We start from the raw sequence: 15,714 nt of genomic DNA, 5'->3' as shown, positions 1-15,714 counted from the left end.
TACCACCAGCCCCACCCTCTGTCCAACCAGCATGACAAGACCCAAGCTCCAGTGTCCCTGCAGCCACAATGGCCAAGGTCAGGCTCCAGCCTCCACCCTCCCTGCCTTTTGGCCCTGCTGCTGCTTGGACACTGGAGCTTGGGTCTTGTCGTGCCAGTGGAGCCGCTCTCGGAAGGACACTGCGAGGCATGCCGCACCATTGGAGCTGCTTGCGGCAGGACACCGTGAAGCTTGTCGTGCTAGTACATCTGCTCACGGCATGATGCTACATGGTGTTGTGCCATTGCACGCGTGAGCGGCTACACCAGTGCAATGTGCCTCGCGGTATCACAAGTGGCTGCAGAAGTTGGGCAGTGGCGCAACAGGTATCAAGGCGTGGGAGGCCTGGCTGCGGCAGTCCTAAGTTAAGCAGGCGCATGGGGCACTTCCAACCGCCCACCCCCATCCTAGTTTGATTTTTACACCTGCGCACCTCGTAGAACTACACAGTGGGCAGGGCTTAACTAGGGCTTTTGGATAGGGCTTATATTAGGGGCAGGCATGAAAATCATGGAGGGCTTGTTTTCACGGAAACACAGTATTAAATCTTTAAGGGAGTTTTTCTTGAAATCTTACACACAGCTCTACTCTTTCTAATAATCAATTACGATGCTTTACAAACTAATTCATGCATTTAGCTGGTTTTAGCAGTGTATTTTGAATGTGAACCCAGACAGTGTCATTAAATTACAGTTTATAATTATCATGCTGTGCTGCCCCTGCCAATAAGGCTTATTTAGTAAACTCACATTAAACAAATGAAAGTTCCAATACAATGTACATATAAAGTAATTAAACTTTACATGCAGTAGGATGCCTGATTCAAGATAAAGAAAAGGTTAAATATGGTCCAAAGAGAAGAATTCTAATGCAAAAGGGTTGTTCCGCATACTCCTTCAGGATTAAGGTTTAGATTAAAATGAAAAAATCTGATATTCCACAGGAATTTTAGGGAGCAGTAGTATAAGTAGTCCTTATTTAATGACAGCAATTGAGCCTGTGATTTCCATCAGAAGTCATTGCAATCATTAAATGAGTCACCATGTAACTTGACTTCCTTTTTTGAAGATGGGAACTACCTCAGCTCTTTCCCACTCCTCTGGCAGTTCCCCGGTGCTCCAGGATCTTTGAAAGATAGAGTTCAGTGGTTCTGAGATCTCGCCTGCCAGTTCCTTCAGAACCCTGGGGTGTAATCCATCCAGTCCTGGTGATTTGACTTGATTTCACAACCATTTTAGAATAGTCATAAAATGAGCCACCATGGTCATTAAACAAATCATGTGCTCATTAACTGAATCACCTGTCATTGAGCAAATCCATTCTCCTGAATGGCCCATTTTTTGCCAGAAACCTGCAAAAGTCACAAATTGTGGTCATGTGACTGTGGGATGCTACAACCAGTCATAAATGAAAGCCAGCTGTCAAGCTGCCAAAATGCAATTATGTGATGTTTGTGGGCAGTAGTGGTAACTCTGAAGCTAATTTGTAAGTAATTTTTCTGGTGCTGTCATAACTTCAATGGTTATTAAATTTATAAACTTAATAGTTATTAAACATCTATTTTCCAAAGCAACCACTGGCCAGACAAGGAACAATGAATGAAAACTGATCAAGGAGAGAGCTTCAATTTAGAAATAAGGAAAAATTTTCTGACAGTGAGAACAATCAACCAATGGAACAGCTTGCCTTCAGAAGTTATGGGTGCTTCATCACTAGAAGCTTTCAAGAAGAGACTGGACAGCTGTCAAAAATGGTATAGGGTCTCCTGCTTGAGCAGAGGGTTGGACTAGATGACCTTACAGGTTCTTTCCAACTCTTATTATTCTGTAAACAACTGGTAGTTAAGAGGGCTAGCAGTCCAAGTAGAAAACCCAGCAAGTTACAGAATGATGATAAGACACACACAGCAGCAATTTCCCAAATCTTTCCCTTCAATACAATTTGAGGAAGGTGGGCAATTAAGTTTGTAGGCAGAAGTTCCTTTATAGAGAAGGAAAAGAAAGGATTTTATATGTTGAGGAAACCTCAAAATCTGCAAAAGTAAAAAGAAGTGCAGCTCTTCATCCATAGACGTAAAGAAAATGAACAACCAAAGAAAAAAGACTCCTCTGCAAAGAAACAACGTGGATAATTGCTGTATACATTTTCTTGTACACATTATAGTGGCCAAAACCAATTACCCTATATGTTTAAGGAAGAATGAAGGAGTCAGCAGGTAGATGAAAGAATGTTCTTGTCACTTTGTGGCTTTCATTCATTTTACTCTTAACTGTAAATTAATATCAAGAGCAATAAATGTTGAGATGATTTTCTTACTCTTATAATGCTTTGTATAGCTCTTTTCAGGCTACTCACACATGGGAATTTCAATTGGCCAAATCCCTAAATTGATTTTCCATGATTGAATCTGGATATTCTCACTCCTAATCCAACATTTTATGCCCAACTTTAAGTATTAACTGGCAGTGTTTGAAACACTTCAACTTTGTTATGCAGCCTGATTGGTTTGTATAAAGAAAATATACATGTGCGTATATATCCTTTTCTGTGCCTTAAAGGAGGCATAACAATTGTCAGAAGTGAGGGCAAGGCAACACTAAAAGTCTCAAATGTGATAAATACATATCCATCATCTGACAAAAAAAAATTAGAAATGAATAAATTAAAACAAAAACAAACTCAAAGGGCAGGCTCAATGAATCACTTGGTATTTTTCTGCTGTGTCTCTGTGTGGCAGTAGTCAAAGACAATCTATTAAAAAGACTTAGCTTTGTGATTGAACTCTACAAGCCATGGCTAAAAAGCAATCAGCAAAGTCATCAATAGAGTTAAGGTATTCCCACTGTCATAGTTTATCTTGGGAAGTTGCAAGAAGCAGAGATTACTTGGCAGCTACTGGATCCTAACTCCCTTTTGTCCCTATATCCTAGGAAGATGACTGAGTTTTCATAATTCAGGGATATCATAGAGTCATAGAAATTATAGAATTCTTTGTCATGCCCATATTCCATTCTTATAATTTCCAAGATAGTGGAGAAAATATTACATAGCCACGTAGTGAAACACATGTGTGTGCAAAGGGATTATTCACAAGCTTAAAGCCTCAAAAACAGCTCCTTGGCAAGCATAGCAATGGGCAAAACATAGAATAAAAAAAATTAAATACATGCATGCCACAGATGCATCTTTACTAACTCTGAGTCACGGCTCTGAAATGATCCACGGAGATGGGAAGGTGGAGACACCCCAAATAGCGTCTTGTGCCATCAGACCCCCACCCACCCAAATTTTCGGCCAGAAAGAGGCCTCCTTTATTGCAAACAGCGTCCCTTGGTCCAAGGTGGACTATAATTCCCATCAGCCTCACTCATCCCACCATTCGGGTTAGCGGCGATGGGAATTGTAGGCTAATTCATCCGGCGAGTCGAGGAACGAGAAGTACCGACTGGGCACGGCTGCTTCCCGCATGTAGAAGAAGCTGCTGCGCGGCGGCTGAGCTGTCCAAGCACCGCGTTGTCTCCCTTGAGGGATGCCTCCCGTCGCCTTCCAGCAGCCCAGGGCGTCTCCTTTCCCCGCAACCCCAGCAAGCTCTTTCCCTCCCTTCGGAAAAGCCCCAGGAAGCCCACATCATCTCACCTTGTACTTATCGAAGCCGGCGAGCTGCTCGGCGCTCACGTAGTCATAATCGGCCATGGTTAACAGCGACATCAGATGGATCCGCTATGCAGAAAAGGGGCCCCGTCCGTCTCGCCTACCTTTCCCACGCGAGGCTACACAGGGAGCAGGAGCGCCGCCTGCATAGAGACGCACTGTACGCTCGTCCCGCCCGGCTTCGAGAATAACAGGAGAAGAGGAGGAACTCCCCTCCCCACTCCGCTACCAACCCCTCGCCGGTTTCCGTACTTGGCTGCTCCTCCTCCCGCGTGTCAGCTCCAGATCAGCCCATCCGTGACGTCACCGAATAACTCTTCCCTCCCCCCCCCGCACTCTCCCCCTCTCTCCCCACCCTCTGGCGCGTCGCCATCTTGGATGAAGCCGAGGAGCTGGGATTGGTTGTGGCGCTGCCTCAGTTTCAGGCAGGGGTCATTCATTCCCCTTCCAGCCTTCTGCGCTTCTTTTTGAAAAGCCGCTTGCTTTCGGTGTACAGCTGGGATCTGAAAATTGTATTTATTGGGCGGCTTATATCATAGGTTTGGAAGGCCCCTTCAAAGTGTTGTCTTTATTACTCGAATTCATTTGCAACTGAATACATTCCTGACTCTTTTTCTACCCCCCCCCCGTTTCCTGGTTCAGTTCCTGATAGCCTCAGTCTTTCCCACCTGTTCTGTCCAGCCCTAGCCTACAACATCTAATTGATCGACCGAACACTACTGTAGGCGGATTTGTTGATAGGCTAATAAGAGCATGGGACTCAATTTTTGCGTTTTGCTCTACAGTACAGTAATTCAACCCACTTCAGGGTTTTTTAATGGGAATCCTTTACTTCCTATAATTAAAATGATAGTATCTGCATGGTGTTTGTGGGAGTTTGTGTGTGCGTGATCCTAACAGGAGGCGGAAATGTACACTACAGTTAACTTTTATTGAAAAGACAATTTTATAATGAACTGTTAACTGCACAAGTTGACTTCATAAAATGCGCTGTTGTATCAGTTGACTCAGTGTACATCCTGTTACCTGAGACCAACATTTCATAGATGGTGGGGCTAAATATTGGGGGTAGAAATGAACATCTTTGCGTTGCTAGAGAAAATGCCTAACAATCTAATTCTGCTGCTTCTACTGATCCAGTACTCTTCCAACATCTTAATAAATGATTTGGGGAGGGGGTGGAAGGATAGAAGAACTTATCAAATTTGCAGACAATGCCAAGCTGGCGGGAATAGTCAACACAAGATAGGCTCAAGATACAGAAGCATCTTCACAGATTTGAACACTGGACCTTGAAGGAAGTTAGCACCCACCCCTCTCCTAGAAAAATGAAATATTTTAGGAAATATTAAAAGTAGAAACATGGGCAGAAACTCACCCCTCCCCCCCACCTTTGTCAATGGGCCATTAAGACCTGAGCTAGCCAGTCTATTCTACATAACAAAGATCTTCCCTGAAGGGGCAGAGGCATTTCATTGCCACACACCAAGTTTCAACCAAACTGAGCACACAGCCTACAAAGGTAGCTAAGACCCCTGCCCCCTGGGAGTCTGATAGCCAATAGGATACATTTCTTACACAGGAACAGGAAACTCTTAAGATGGGGCCCAACAGAGGGCATAAAACCCAGGGATTCTCAACACCCCCTCCCTTTTCATCCAGGAGCTCCACGACATTAAACCATCTTTCCAAGCAGTCTCCATTATTTCCAGAGTCTTTCTTCCCACTTAAAATGGGCATTCCCAGTAAAATGCACAGGTATAGAATAGATAGTAGCTGCCTCAATGGTAGTGACAGAGAGGGATTTAGGTGTCCTAAAGGACAATCACTAAAATATGAGCCAGCGCTGTGCTGCAACTGCCAAAAAAATCAACGCAGTCCTAGGCTGCATCAATAGAGGAATAGTGTCAAAATCGGTGAAGTGATAGCACGCTTTATGCTGCACTGGTAAGACCACACTTGGAATACTGTGTCCAGTTCTGGTCACCATGGTGCAAAAAAGATGTTGAAACTGTAAAAAGAATGAAGAGCAACAAAGATGATAAGGGATCTGGATGCTAAACCATACAATGAATAGTTGTGGGAACTAGGTATGTCTAGTCTTAACAAAAGAGAAGTATCTGGGGTGACATGATAGCAGTTTTCCAATACTTGAGGGGCTGTCAAAGAGAAGAGGGGGTCACCTATTCTCCAAAGCACATAAGAGGAGGACAAGAAATAATATGTCAAAAATTATTAAAGAGCAATCCAATCTAGAATTAAGAAGAAATTTTCTGGCAATGAGAACAATTAATCAGTAGAATGACTTGCTTCCAGAAGTCAAGTCAAGTTTTATTGTCATTTCAACAATATACAGTACAGTACACAGTGAAACGAAACCACGTTTCCCCAGGACCAAGGTGCTACATCAGACAACATAGATAAAAATTTTTTAAAAAGCAGCAACAGTTATGGTGCTCCAACACTAGAGATTTTCAAGAAGCTGGTAGCTGTTTGACCAAAATAGTATAATAGGTCTCCTGCCTGAGCAGGAGTTTGAACTGGAAACCGCCAATGTCCTTTTCAACCCTGTTATTTTATTTTCTATATCCTTTTTTATAAAGTTAGTACATGATCTTCTTTGAAAGCAGTGGGGTTGAAATGCAAGACTGACCTCAACAACATCAGATTCAACCTATTACTACTTCAGGTGGTCAGAATTAATGCACTTATGATAGTATGCTTTCCAACATTTTGACTGCCAGCTTTAACCGGAGCTATGGAATGATTTGCTAATTCAAACCACCCACTAAGAATGTAAATCATTCATTACAGTAGACATAAGGTAAAAGGTAAAGGATCCCTTCGCACATATGTGCTAGTCATTCCTGACTCTAGTGGGGGTGCTCATCTCCGTTTCAAAGCCGAAGAACCAGTGCTGTCTGAAGATGTCTCCATGGTCATGTGGCCAGCACAGAACACTGTTCCCTTTCCACCAAAGGTGGTTCCTATTTTTCTACTTGCATTTTTACGTGCTTTCGAACTGCTAGGTTGGTAGAAGCTGGGACAAGTAACGGGAGCTCACTCCGTTACGTGGCGCTAGGGATTCAAACCACTTCTGATCGACAAGCTCAGCGTCTTAGCCACCGCAACAGTGGACATACAATACAGCTATACATGACATTGACTCTCCATCACCACGAGGATTTCATGGATGTGGTTTTGACATTATGAAGTGTTTGATGCCCCCTTCTTTCGTATTTGTTTAAACTTCCCATTCCAGCTAATGACCTTGGCATTGGGAGAGGACTTCATGCAAATATTAACCCCAGTCTTTCTTCCCCTAGCCTTTTCGAATTGACACTGCCATTTATTATTTTATATGCCGCCCTTCTCACCGATAAAGCGACTCAATTTAGCTCGGTTGTAGTGAGCAAACGAGCCCGAAATCATATGAGGTTTGTTTTCCTATTCCTGGTGCTTTCTTGATCCGTCTCCGTTAGCAACCCGTAACTGTCCCAGGATAATAATAAAAAACCTAGGACAGTAATCTTTTGGCCCATCAGTCCACTCCATCTGCTGCTGAAATCCCGCTTCTCGTTCAGCTGCTGATTCGCCTTCTCTGAGAACGCGCCGGCTGCCCATGAGAATCTCTAGCCCAGTGGGGTCCCCAAACGTGGCCACTTTAAGACTTGTGGACTTCAAACTCCCAGCTCTGCTGATTGGAGAATTCTGGGAGTCCACAAGTCTTAAAGTGGCCCAGCAAGAAGACCTCTGCGAATCTAGCCACTCCTCGAATTCGTCCGCTGCGTGTCCCGAACCTCCAATTGGTCCGTTCCGCTTTGCCCCGCCCCCGCTTAACGTTCTGTTTACGCAAGCGCCAGCAGAGATTCAAACGGTGGCGGAAACTGCCGCAGTGGTTGAGACTGTGTTGTGTTGGTGAGTGTCTTCTCGTTAACGATGGCGCGGAGATTTTTTTTTAAAAAAAAATCTGTCTCTTACCCTGCCAGCCCTGCCATGAAATTGGATGCTTCCTCTCTCGGGAAGACTCTTAACGGTCTAAGAAGGGGGAGCATCTTACCTAACCGCTGTTTTCCCCAATCTGCAGAACCCTAGTTATTAAGTTATTTGATCTGTTTTATACTGTTTCTTACTGTTAATATAGAACTAATTTTACCTCTGGGCTCCCTAAGCAAACTTCAGCCGGCGAGGGACAGAGCTTTAATCCGCATTTGTGCATTGAGCGGGCTTCCAATTCTTTAAATATTTGTTGTATTTTGTTACGGACTGTACACCGCCCCGAGTCCCTTCTGGGAGAGGGGGCGGTCTAGAAGCACAAATAATAAATAAATAAATAAATAAATAATAAATAAATAAATAAATAAATAAATAAATAAATAAATAAATAAATAAATAAATAAATAAATAAATAAATATAAATAAATAAATTGCATTTGCAAAGTTGTCGCCACTTTTTCCTGCAGAAACATCCATAGCCATGGCTGCCGAAGCTGCTTTCAAGACTCCCAGTAAACTAGAAGGAACAAGGAGGAAATCCGGTGAGGCTGCTCTTAGTGAAGATAGGGGGGAAACTTGAGAGCCATTGTTTAATTTAACTTTTTTAAAAAATTGATCAATTCATAGTTAAAAGCGCTCAAACGTTTGGGAAAACATTGGGGAAAATATTTTAGATTCAGAGCAAGGCTTTTGTGATGGAAACACAAAATATATGGCAGTACATGACTTAAAGGTAAACATAGCTCTTGGCACACAATATTCCCCTTTGCATAAGTCAGGGGTGTCCAAACTTGGGAACTTTAAGACTTGTGGACTTCAACTTCCAGAATTCCCCAGCCAGCCTGGCTGGCTGGGGAATTCTGGGAGTTGAAGTCCACAAGTCTTAAAGTTCCCAAGTTTGGACACCCCTGGCATAAGTGAAGTGCTCAGATTGATTTGTACTGGGGAGGAAATTAATGGCACAAAATGTCTGCAAAAAAAGCAGTAACTTAGTTCCCACCAGTAACGCATATTGCTGTTGGCAGAAGAGAATGCAATGAATTCTAAAAGATGAGTGTGATGGATTTGGAGAGGGAATAAATGGGTAAATTTTCTCTAAATGCGCTTATATGCTTTTTATTCAAATGTAGCAGACAAAAGATTAGTATAAATGCTTTCATATTTGGGACTTTTTAATGTATATGACCATGTTTCCATGGCCACCATTTTATGAATCGCTCTGCTTCCATGAGAGTGAATGTGAAGAGATAATGCTGACTCCAAATTGCCTGATAGATGGTTGAAATTGAAATAGGTTTATTTTAAAAAACAAAGACAGATCCTTCAGCACATCCCTAAAGAGAGAGAGAAAAGCACTATGACATCTCAACATATCAAAAACTTCAAAGAGTTTTCATCAGATTGTGCAAGAAACATTTGATAAAGTCTGGTCTTGGTTACTGAATTAGAAAAACCATTCTTGGAATTACAACAAAAATGTATGTTCTATACCATAAGCAGCATGTTTCTTTTTTTACAATATAGGACAAAATCCTTCATCTACACTATCTATTCCAGCCTCTCCCTTCATGCGAAAACTGGGATATGGAACTGGTGTCAATGTTTATCTTATGAAACGGTATGTTATCTTGATATATTCCAACATATTGGGATTTCTAAAACACCACCTCATGTCACTTAGTAAAGTTGGAAAAAATGAGTGATTTAACTCTGACCCTACTAATTGATTGTTACAAGCACAGTAAATCTGGATTTATTTATTTGAAGCGTCAGATTGTTTTATGTCTGCTCTGCACCTCTTTTGGGAGAGGGGGCGGTCTATAAGCGCTAATAAATAAATAAATGATATGATAATCTGAGTTATTCCTGCTTTCTGCTAGTTATTTGTTACACGCTGTGTTATTCTGAAATAGCTCATTAAGAGGAGTTTTGATATTATGACACAGAGATATACATTAATTATTGATTGTTATTGAACCAGATAATAGAATTGGCTTTGGTAGTGATGGAGAAATGATGCAAAAATAATGGTATTGGTATGTCATATATAGTAGTCTTAGCAATTTATCTAGACTTTATCTAGACCCACATTTTTAACTGAAATCCTTTTTGTCTAGGTCTCCCAGAGGGATCTCTTGCTCTCCCTGGGCTGTGAAAAAAATAAATACCAAATGTAATTCCAGACAGCAAAGTATTTATCAAAAGAGACTGAATGAAGAAGCTAGTATTCTACAAAACCTTCAGCACCCAAACATTGTGGGTAAGATTAAGTGGGGAAAGAGGAAGATACTTATTCATATTTGGCAGCCTTTTTAGTTGATGTTTCCATGGTTCCATCTGGCTAAATATAGAGACATGTCCTCAAGTAGACATAAGCAAACTGTACTGATGTATATGGCAAGTCCTACTACAAATGAAGGCAAATACACATGTCCCAGGATAATGTTGCAGGATCTATCTGGGCCAGTCATCGGGATTAGGGGTTTAGTCTTCCAAGCTTTCAGATTTCGGAAGCTACACCCAACCAAGCACCACATAAATACTACTCATAGAATAGCCCAAAACACATGTTCCAGCAGAGAGAAGTTCCAGCATGAGTCCAAAAACTTGGAAGACTAAATCAGTGGTCCCGGTGTTCAATCCAGATTGGATCCTTCAACTAGCCCTACTGATTAGTCTTTCTTAGGTACCATGGGAGCTTTCTTGAAGCTCTTTCAGCATTATTTAAAAATAAATACTTAGAGTGAAAAATATTTCGAGAATTATAAAAAGTGTCCTGGCCCAGTTTAAACTTTGAATTAACCTGGGAATAATATAATAAATGGTAGGTTGCCCCTGGGGACACTGACAAATGCTAAGTATGTGTTTTGAAGGGTTTCGTGCGTTTGCTGAAGCCAAGGATGGAACTATGTGTCTTGCTATGGAATATGGTGGGGAGAAGTCCTTGAATGACTTGATTGAAGAAAGAAATGAAAAACACAAGAAACCTTTTCCAGCTGCCACCATTCTCAAAGTTGCATTGCACATGGCAAGAGGCTTGAAGGTAGGCTGAATAAATTGAATACGACACTTCAGTGTGAACTTTCAAGGGCTGGCCAAAACAAAAACAGTAAAGCTCACAATACCCTTTGTAAGTAAAATCCTTCTCTTTTGATTTTCAGTACCTTCACAATGATAAGAAATTGCTTCATGGTGACATAAAATCTTCTAATGTTGTCATTAAAGGTGACTTTGAATCAATAAAGATTTGCGATGTGGGTGTCTCCTTGCCTCTAGATGAAAATATGACCGGTATGTTGAATATTTAGTGTCCCTTTATTTTCTTTCACTGAAAATCAACTTCAGTTCTTATTTCTGTATACTATATTGAGAAATTTGTTCTGGTGGTCATCAGTCAACCCTGCCCCACTGCTGAATCCTTAAAGGAATCTGTTGTTAGAGTCAGAGCTGCCTTTGTAGTCTATTTTACAATGGACAATAAACAATTTGGCCAGCCTCATTTGGAAATAAACCAGAGATGCTATGCCCATTTCATGCATATTTTCTTATACCTGAAGGGAAAGCAAAATACTTGAGATTATGTTTGAAATATGGAAATATTTTTGAATATTGATTGTCTGAGATTTCTCAACTTCTTAAACTAGAAAAGCAAAAAATGGACTCAAAAGAACGTAGTTCTGTCAGGACAGGAATGTGAGATAAATGTTCTATGTAAATTGAGGAACTGGGATTGTAATATTTCTCTTGTTTCCCAGTGCCAAAATCTCTTTTCTCTTGGCTGCTTCCAACTGCTGGGGCACATAGATCTTTATAGGAAGCAGGGAGAGAAATTCTAGTGTTCTAATTTACTTGTCATGTGGAAAAGGAATGCAATAGGATGTGGCTATACAAGATTCCTTTGGAAGTATTCTGGATGGATCTGAGAACCTGTACAGTACTGGGATTAGTTGTACATGCTACAGAATTTCCCCCAATCACTTTCTTGTGCAATGGCAGTTTTATAAATTAGTTAGATAAATACATTGAAACTCTTGCTCGTCACAATTGTGGCTAACAAAATTTTACCAAGCAGCCCTTGTTGCTTGCTTTTAAGGAATTTTAGAAATGAAAGGATTCAAATTCTGTTCATAATGGTTACTATGACACTAACTGCTCTTGACTTTCTTTTCCTTGGCTTTATACAGCTGTTTATCCTTTGCTTCTTGAGAGAATTTCACTAAACCCTGAAGTTGGCGCTTGGTTTGTAACTATAATTTGTTTTTGTCCAGTGAGTGATCCAGAAGCTGAGTACATTGGCACTGAGCCCTGGAAACCCAAAGAAGCTCTAGAAAAAAATGGTATTATCACTGACAAAGTTGACATATTTTCATTTGGGCTGACTTTGTGGGAGATGATGACACTTTCCATACCACACGTGAATCTGCTTGGAGACGATGACGATGGTGCGTCTAAATATTTTTGATTTGGCTGGTGGGATGGTGGGGTAACTTAATTTTATTTTTTATTTTAGTCTCGGGTCTGCATTAACATAGTGATGACATCATTGGAATAGGTGGGCTAAAATAAGATATGGGTGAGATGCAGAATGTGTTGAAGAACCTTCTTTTTACATCCATATAAACATGGTCAATTCGACTTTCAGGGGCAAACGAAATGGGACAGCAGAGCTATCTGCATCTTACAAATTCCTCAATCAGTGAATTTACTGTCGTTAGCTGCTGAACCAAATCTTATCTGATCTTGGGGTGATTTCAGGCATTGGACTTAGGCCAAATATGTTAGAAATTTAATCCAGCATTGGACTTTTTAAAAAAAATATAAGGAAATGTGGAATGATACTGTAGTCTTCCAAAATATTTTAAGTTTCATTTACTGCAATTTATAGCCTGCCTTTCTGTCAACTTGACAATCAAGAATAATAGCAAAAAAAAAATAAAAAGATAAACGTGTAAATGTCTATAGAGATTCTCAGACATCCAGGAAGTGGTTGTCCCTTTTCCAAGAGGCAATTTTAAGACATTTCGCTTCTCATCCGAGAAGCTTCTTCAGCTCTGACTGGTGGTGGGGAGTAGAAGGATTTATATTTTTTGCAATCAGGTTGTTATCGCTCTTGAAATGCAGATGGCCTGCTTGTCCCATTGGGACAAGATTCAGCAGTTTACCTCTTTTCAAATCAGTGGTCCTCTCTGTCCAGGATGTGGACTTTGCTGTCTTCAAAAAAGTGATCTTTGGGCTTTCAAATGCAGATGGATGGCTTGTCCCATTGGGACAAGAATCAGCACTCCATCTGCATTTGAAAGCACAAAGGTTACTTTTTTGAAGACAGTAAAGTCCACATTCTGGGCAGAGAAGACTACTGGCTTAAAAGAGGGGTCAAACAGGCCATCGACTGTTATGTTAAAATTGAACAGCCACAGGCCATCTACGGATTATTAACACAGCCTTCTCAAGAGGGGAGGGGGAATACAGACACCACTCATCTCCTGTCTACAACAAGAGTCCTTTCAGCAGTCCCAAGATGGTTCCACATTCATTTGCACTGATTCAGGTGACCCTGAGGGTATAGATAAATCCTCAAGTGGCCTTAATCCCAGCTAACTACCATCTTCAGAGTGATAATGACCAGACGCCTGCAAAGAATACAAATTCTTTTATTCCCCATCATTCAGTCAGAACTAAAGAAACTTCTTGGATGAGAAATTTTCAAAAACCCTAAGAAAGTCCAGTTGCCATTTGAAAAGCACCTTTGGGACTTGACTAAAAAGGAAAGTTCTCTTAGAAACTGAATGTAATTGGAAGGAACATGGGAAAATACCCAATTCCGTGTCCATGACAACTACTTTAATAAGTGAAAGCATCTTTAAGAGGACCTTGTTCTTAATGCCTGGAAAGATTCCTATTAAAACCAGCAGATTGGCATTTATTCCTTTTTTTAAAAAAATAAAAGCTCAAAATTATCCATCTGAATTTCATTTTACTTGCACAATAATCCTGTAAGATTAATGAGAGCAGGTGGCTATCATAACTAGGAGAGCCTTTTGAAATTCTGTAAGCCCCTCCAGACTTGGTTATGTGATTAGGTGTGGGGCTTCCACAGAACTGGAAACTTGGCAAGATGGCTCCATTGTTGAGGGGGCCATTTTTAAATTTTCCCTCCACTTTGACTGAATTTGGAATTGGTAGAATATTACATTTTCATATATTTGTATTCACTGTTTTTTTTTATCTATTGTGTGCTGCCCAGAGTTGCCTTTAATGAAATGGGAAACTATATAAATTTAATTTAGGTGAGCGCTCTGATCAAGAGAAGACTCAAACCCTGGTCAGTACTGTTTCTGGGCAACAGTTTGAATGTTGAATATAATTATTTTTTCTTAGCAATTTGTGATGGTTTCTTGAAAATGGCTTTTGACCCATTTCTCCTGTAATTCTAGATGCTTCTTTCGATGAAGCTGACTTTGATGATGATGCCTACTATGCAGTGCTTGGAACTCGGCCACCACTCAATATGGAAGAGCTGGACTCTTCATATCAAAGAGCTGTTGAGCTTTTCTCCTTGTGTACTATGGAAGATCCAAGAAACCGTCCTGCAGCAGCACAAATTTTGGATGTTTTGGAGTCGGAAGAGTTCATACATTAGCCAACCCACATTGACTCCTGCACCATATGGCAACGTCTCTGTTCTCTTCCAGAATTTTTAGTTAGGGTTATTACGTGTGAATATTCAATGCTTAGTTTCTAGTTCAAATGTATTTAAGTGGCCCTTTTAAACTATTTAAAATTGCCAGATTATGTTTGTTTAGGTCAGATAAATTATTTCAAACAGTACCTTTAGTTTTTCTTGTTGATAAGCTGATGTGAGAACTTGTAGATGTGGATGACTATTTCAGTATTAATATAAATGATTTGGTTGGAAGTGACCAAGTCCTCCAACTTCTGTTGTGTTCTAGGTAAGTTATATCAACCGAATGTTACTCAGACCTAGTATTCATAACATGAGAATTTGCATTTCATTCAGGGAATGGCTACACATGATGTAAAGGTCAAATGGTCCCCCCCCCCCCCAAATGTTCAACAATAAGCGTTTTGAGTGATGTTGCCTATTGTCCAAGGTTACTGAAAACTTTTTAAAGTGATCCCAAACATTTGCAGTATTTTTGGTCTGTTGAGTGCCTAATCTACATTTCTCATGGCATTTCAGGGGCTGCAATCCAATTATTTGGATTGCATCAGATTCACTGGCACAGCAGAACAAAACTTGGAATGCTTTGGCTAATCTAGGTCTCAAACAAAATTCAGAAGAATCAGGAGTGATTTCACAGGGCAAGTAAGATAGTGCTGGTATCCTGCTCCTAACAATATACTCCTAGTGCCTTTCATTCCCTTTTTCCTGATTTTTCCTAGCTGCCAATGCTCTTATTTTTTCTCTTTTTACGTCCCACACCAGGTCACCTATGCCTAGAACAGTGTTTTGGTCTGTATTCAGAACCAAACTTCATTTCATTCTTATATATGAACCAAAGCACCTAGGACACATTTCTTTTCATGTGCAAACCACACAATACCGTAATACATTGTTGAGTCATTCCTTATATAAATCCAAATTCTGTGTGAAGGGCAAAACCACTTTATTGGAATTCCTGAGAAATTAAGGTAGAGATAAATTCTTGGAGTAGTGGAAGGCGTTGCCTTTTGCAGTAACAGCAGAGATTCAGAAATGTTTATATCTGAAATGTAGCTTTGCAAGAACATTTGCTATATACCGGAACTCAGGTTTCCTTGGTTTAATGGGAATTGCATTGTCTCTACACAGACAGCATCAGTTAATAAACAGTTCATTTTAACTTGCTTCCCAGTTTTTCTAGAAAAGGCCTAATAAAGAATTGCAATGATGTCAGATCAAAAACTCTGGTTAATGAGCAGTGCTTTGAAAGAAGGGCTGTATGTGTAATTATTTGAAATGATAGTTTGAAGTGTGACATTTCTCATAAAACGTTATCGTGAGTACCCATAGAACCAGGCTGCTTA

The 15,714-nt window shown here is 40.6% G+C and overlaps 2 protein-coding genes across 2 annotated transcripts in view; one reads left to right on the top strand and one right to left on the bottom strand.

The window, feature by feature from the left end:
• The window catches only part of SELENOI (selenoprotein I), a 54,732-nt gene extending 50,776 nt beyond the window's left edge, over positions 1 to 3,956 (bottom strand). The window contains exon 1 of the mRNA XM_081943718.1: positions 3,676 to 3,956. Within this exon, the coding sequence (XP_081799844.1) occupies positions 3,676 to 3,747 (72 nt within the window). The 5' untranslated portion in view covers positions 3,748 to 3,956. The remainder of the gene's footprint in view (positions 1 to 3,675) is intronic.
• A 3,540-nt stretch (positions 3,957 to 7,496) lies between these two features.
• Positions 7,497 to 15,592, top strand: PBK (PDZ binding kinase). The gene is made up of 8 exons (XM_081942375.1): positions 7,497 to 7,608; positions 8,154 to 8,228; positions 9,211 to 9,304; positions 9,804 to 9,946; positions 10,560 to 10,729; positions 10,848 to 10,977; positions 11,955 to 12,128; positions 14,121 to 15,592. Exons 2-8 carry the CDS (start codon positions 8,168 to 8,170, stop codon positions 14,324 to 14,326), a joined length of 978 nt encoding a protein of 325 aa, XP_081798501.1. The 5' UTR covers positions 7,497 to 7,608; positions 8,154 to 8,167; the 3' UTR covers positions 14,327 to 15,592.
• The last annotated feature ends 122 nt before the right edge of the window (positions 15,593 to 15,714 follow it).

This window comes from Natrix helvetica, assembly GCF_964273705.1.
Source record: "Natrix helvetica genome assembly, chromosome: 2".
NCBI classification, from domain to species: Eukaryota; Metazoa; Chordata; class Lepidosauria; order Squamata; family Natricidae; genus Natrix; species Natrix helvetica.
Note: the sequence above shows the minus strand (reverse complement) of the source record. Positions and strands in the feature narration are given on the sequence as shown.

Excerpts from the sequence above, each read along its gene's own strand:
- PBK (XM_081942375.1), top strand. The coding sequence starts at position 8,168 with ATGGCTGCCGAAGCTGCTTTCAAGACTCCCAGTAAACTAGAAGGAACA. Across the intron at positions 9,947-10,559 it reads TCAGCACCCAAACATTGTGG|GGTTTCGTGCGTTTGCTGAA; the intron begins GTAAGATTAAGT and ends TGTGTTTTGAAG. Across the intron at positions 12,129-14,120 it reads GCTTGGAGACGATGACGATG|ATGCTTCTTTCGATGAAGCT; the intron begins GTGCGTCTAAAT and ends CTGTAATTCTAG.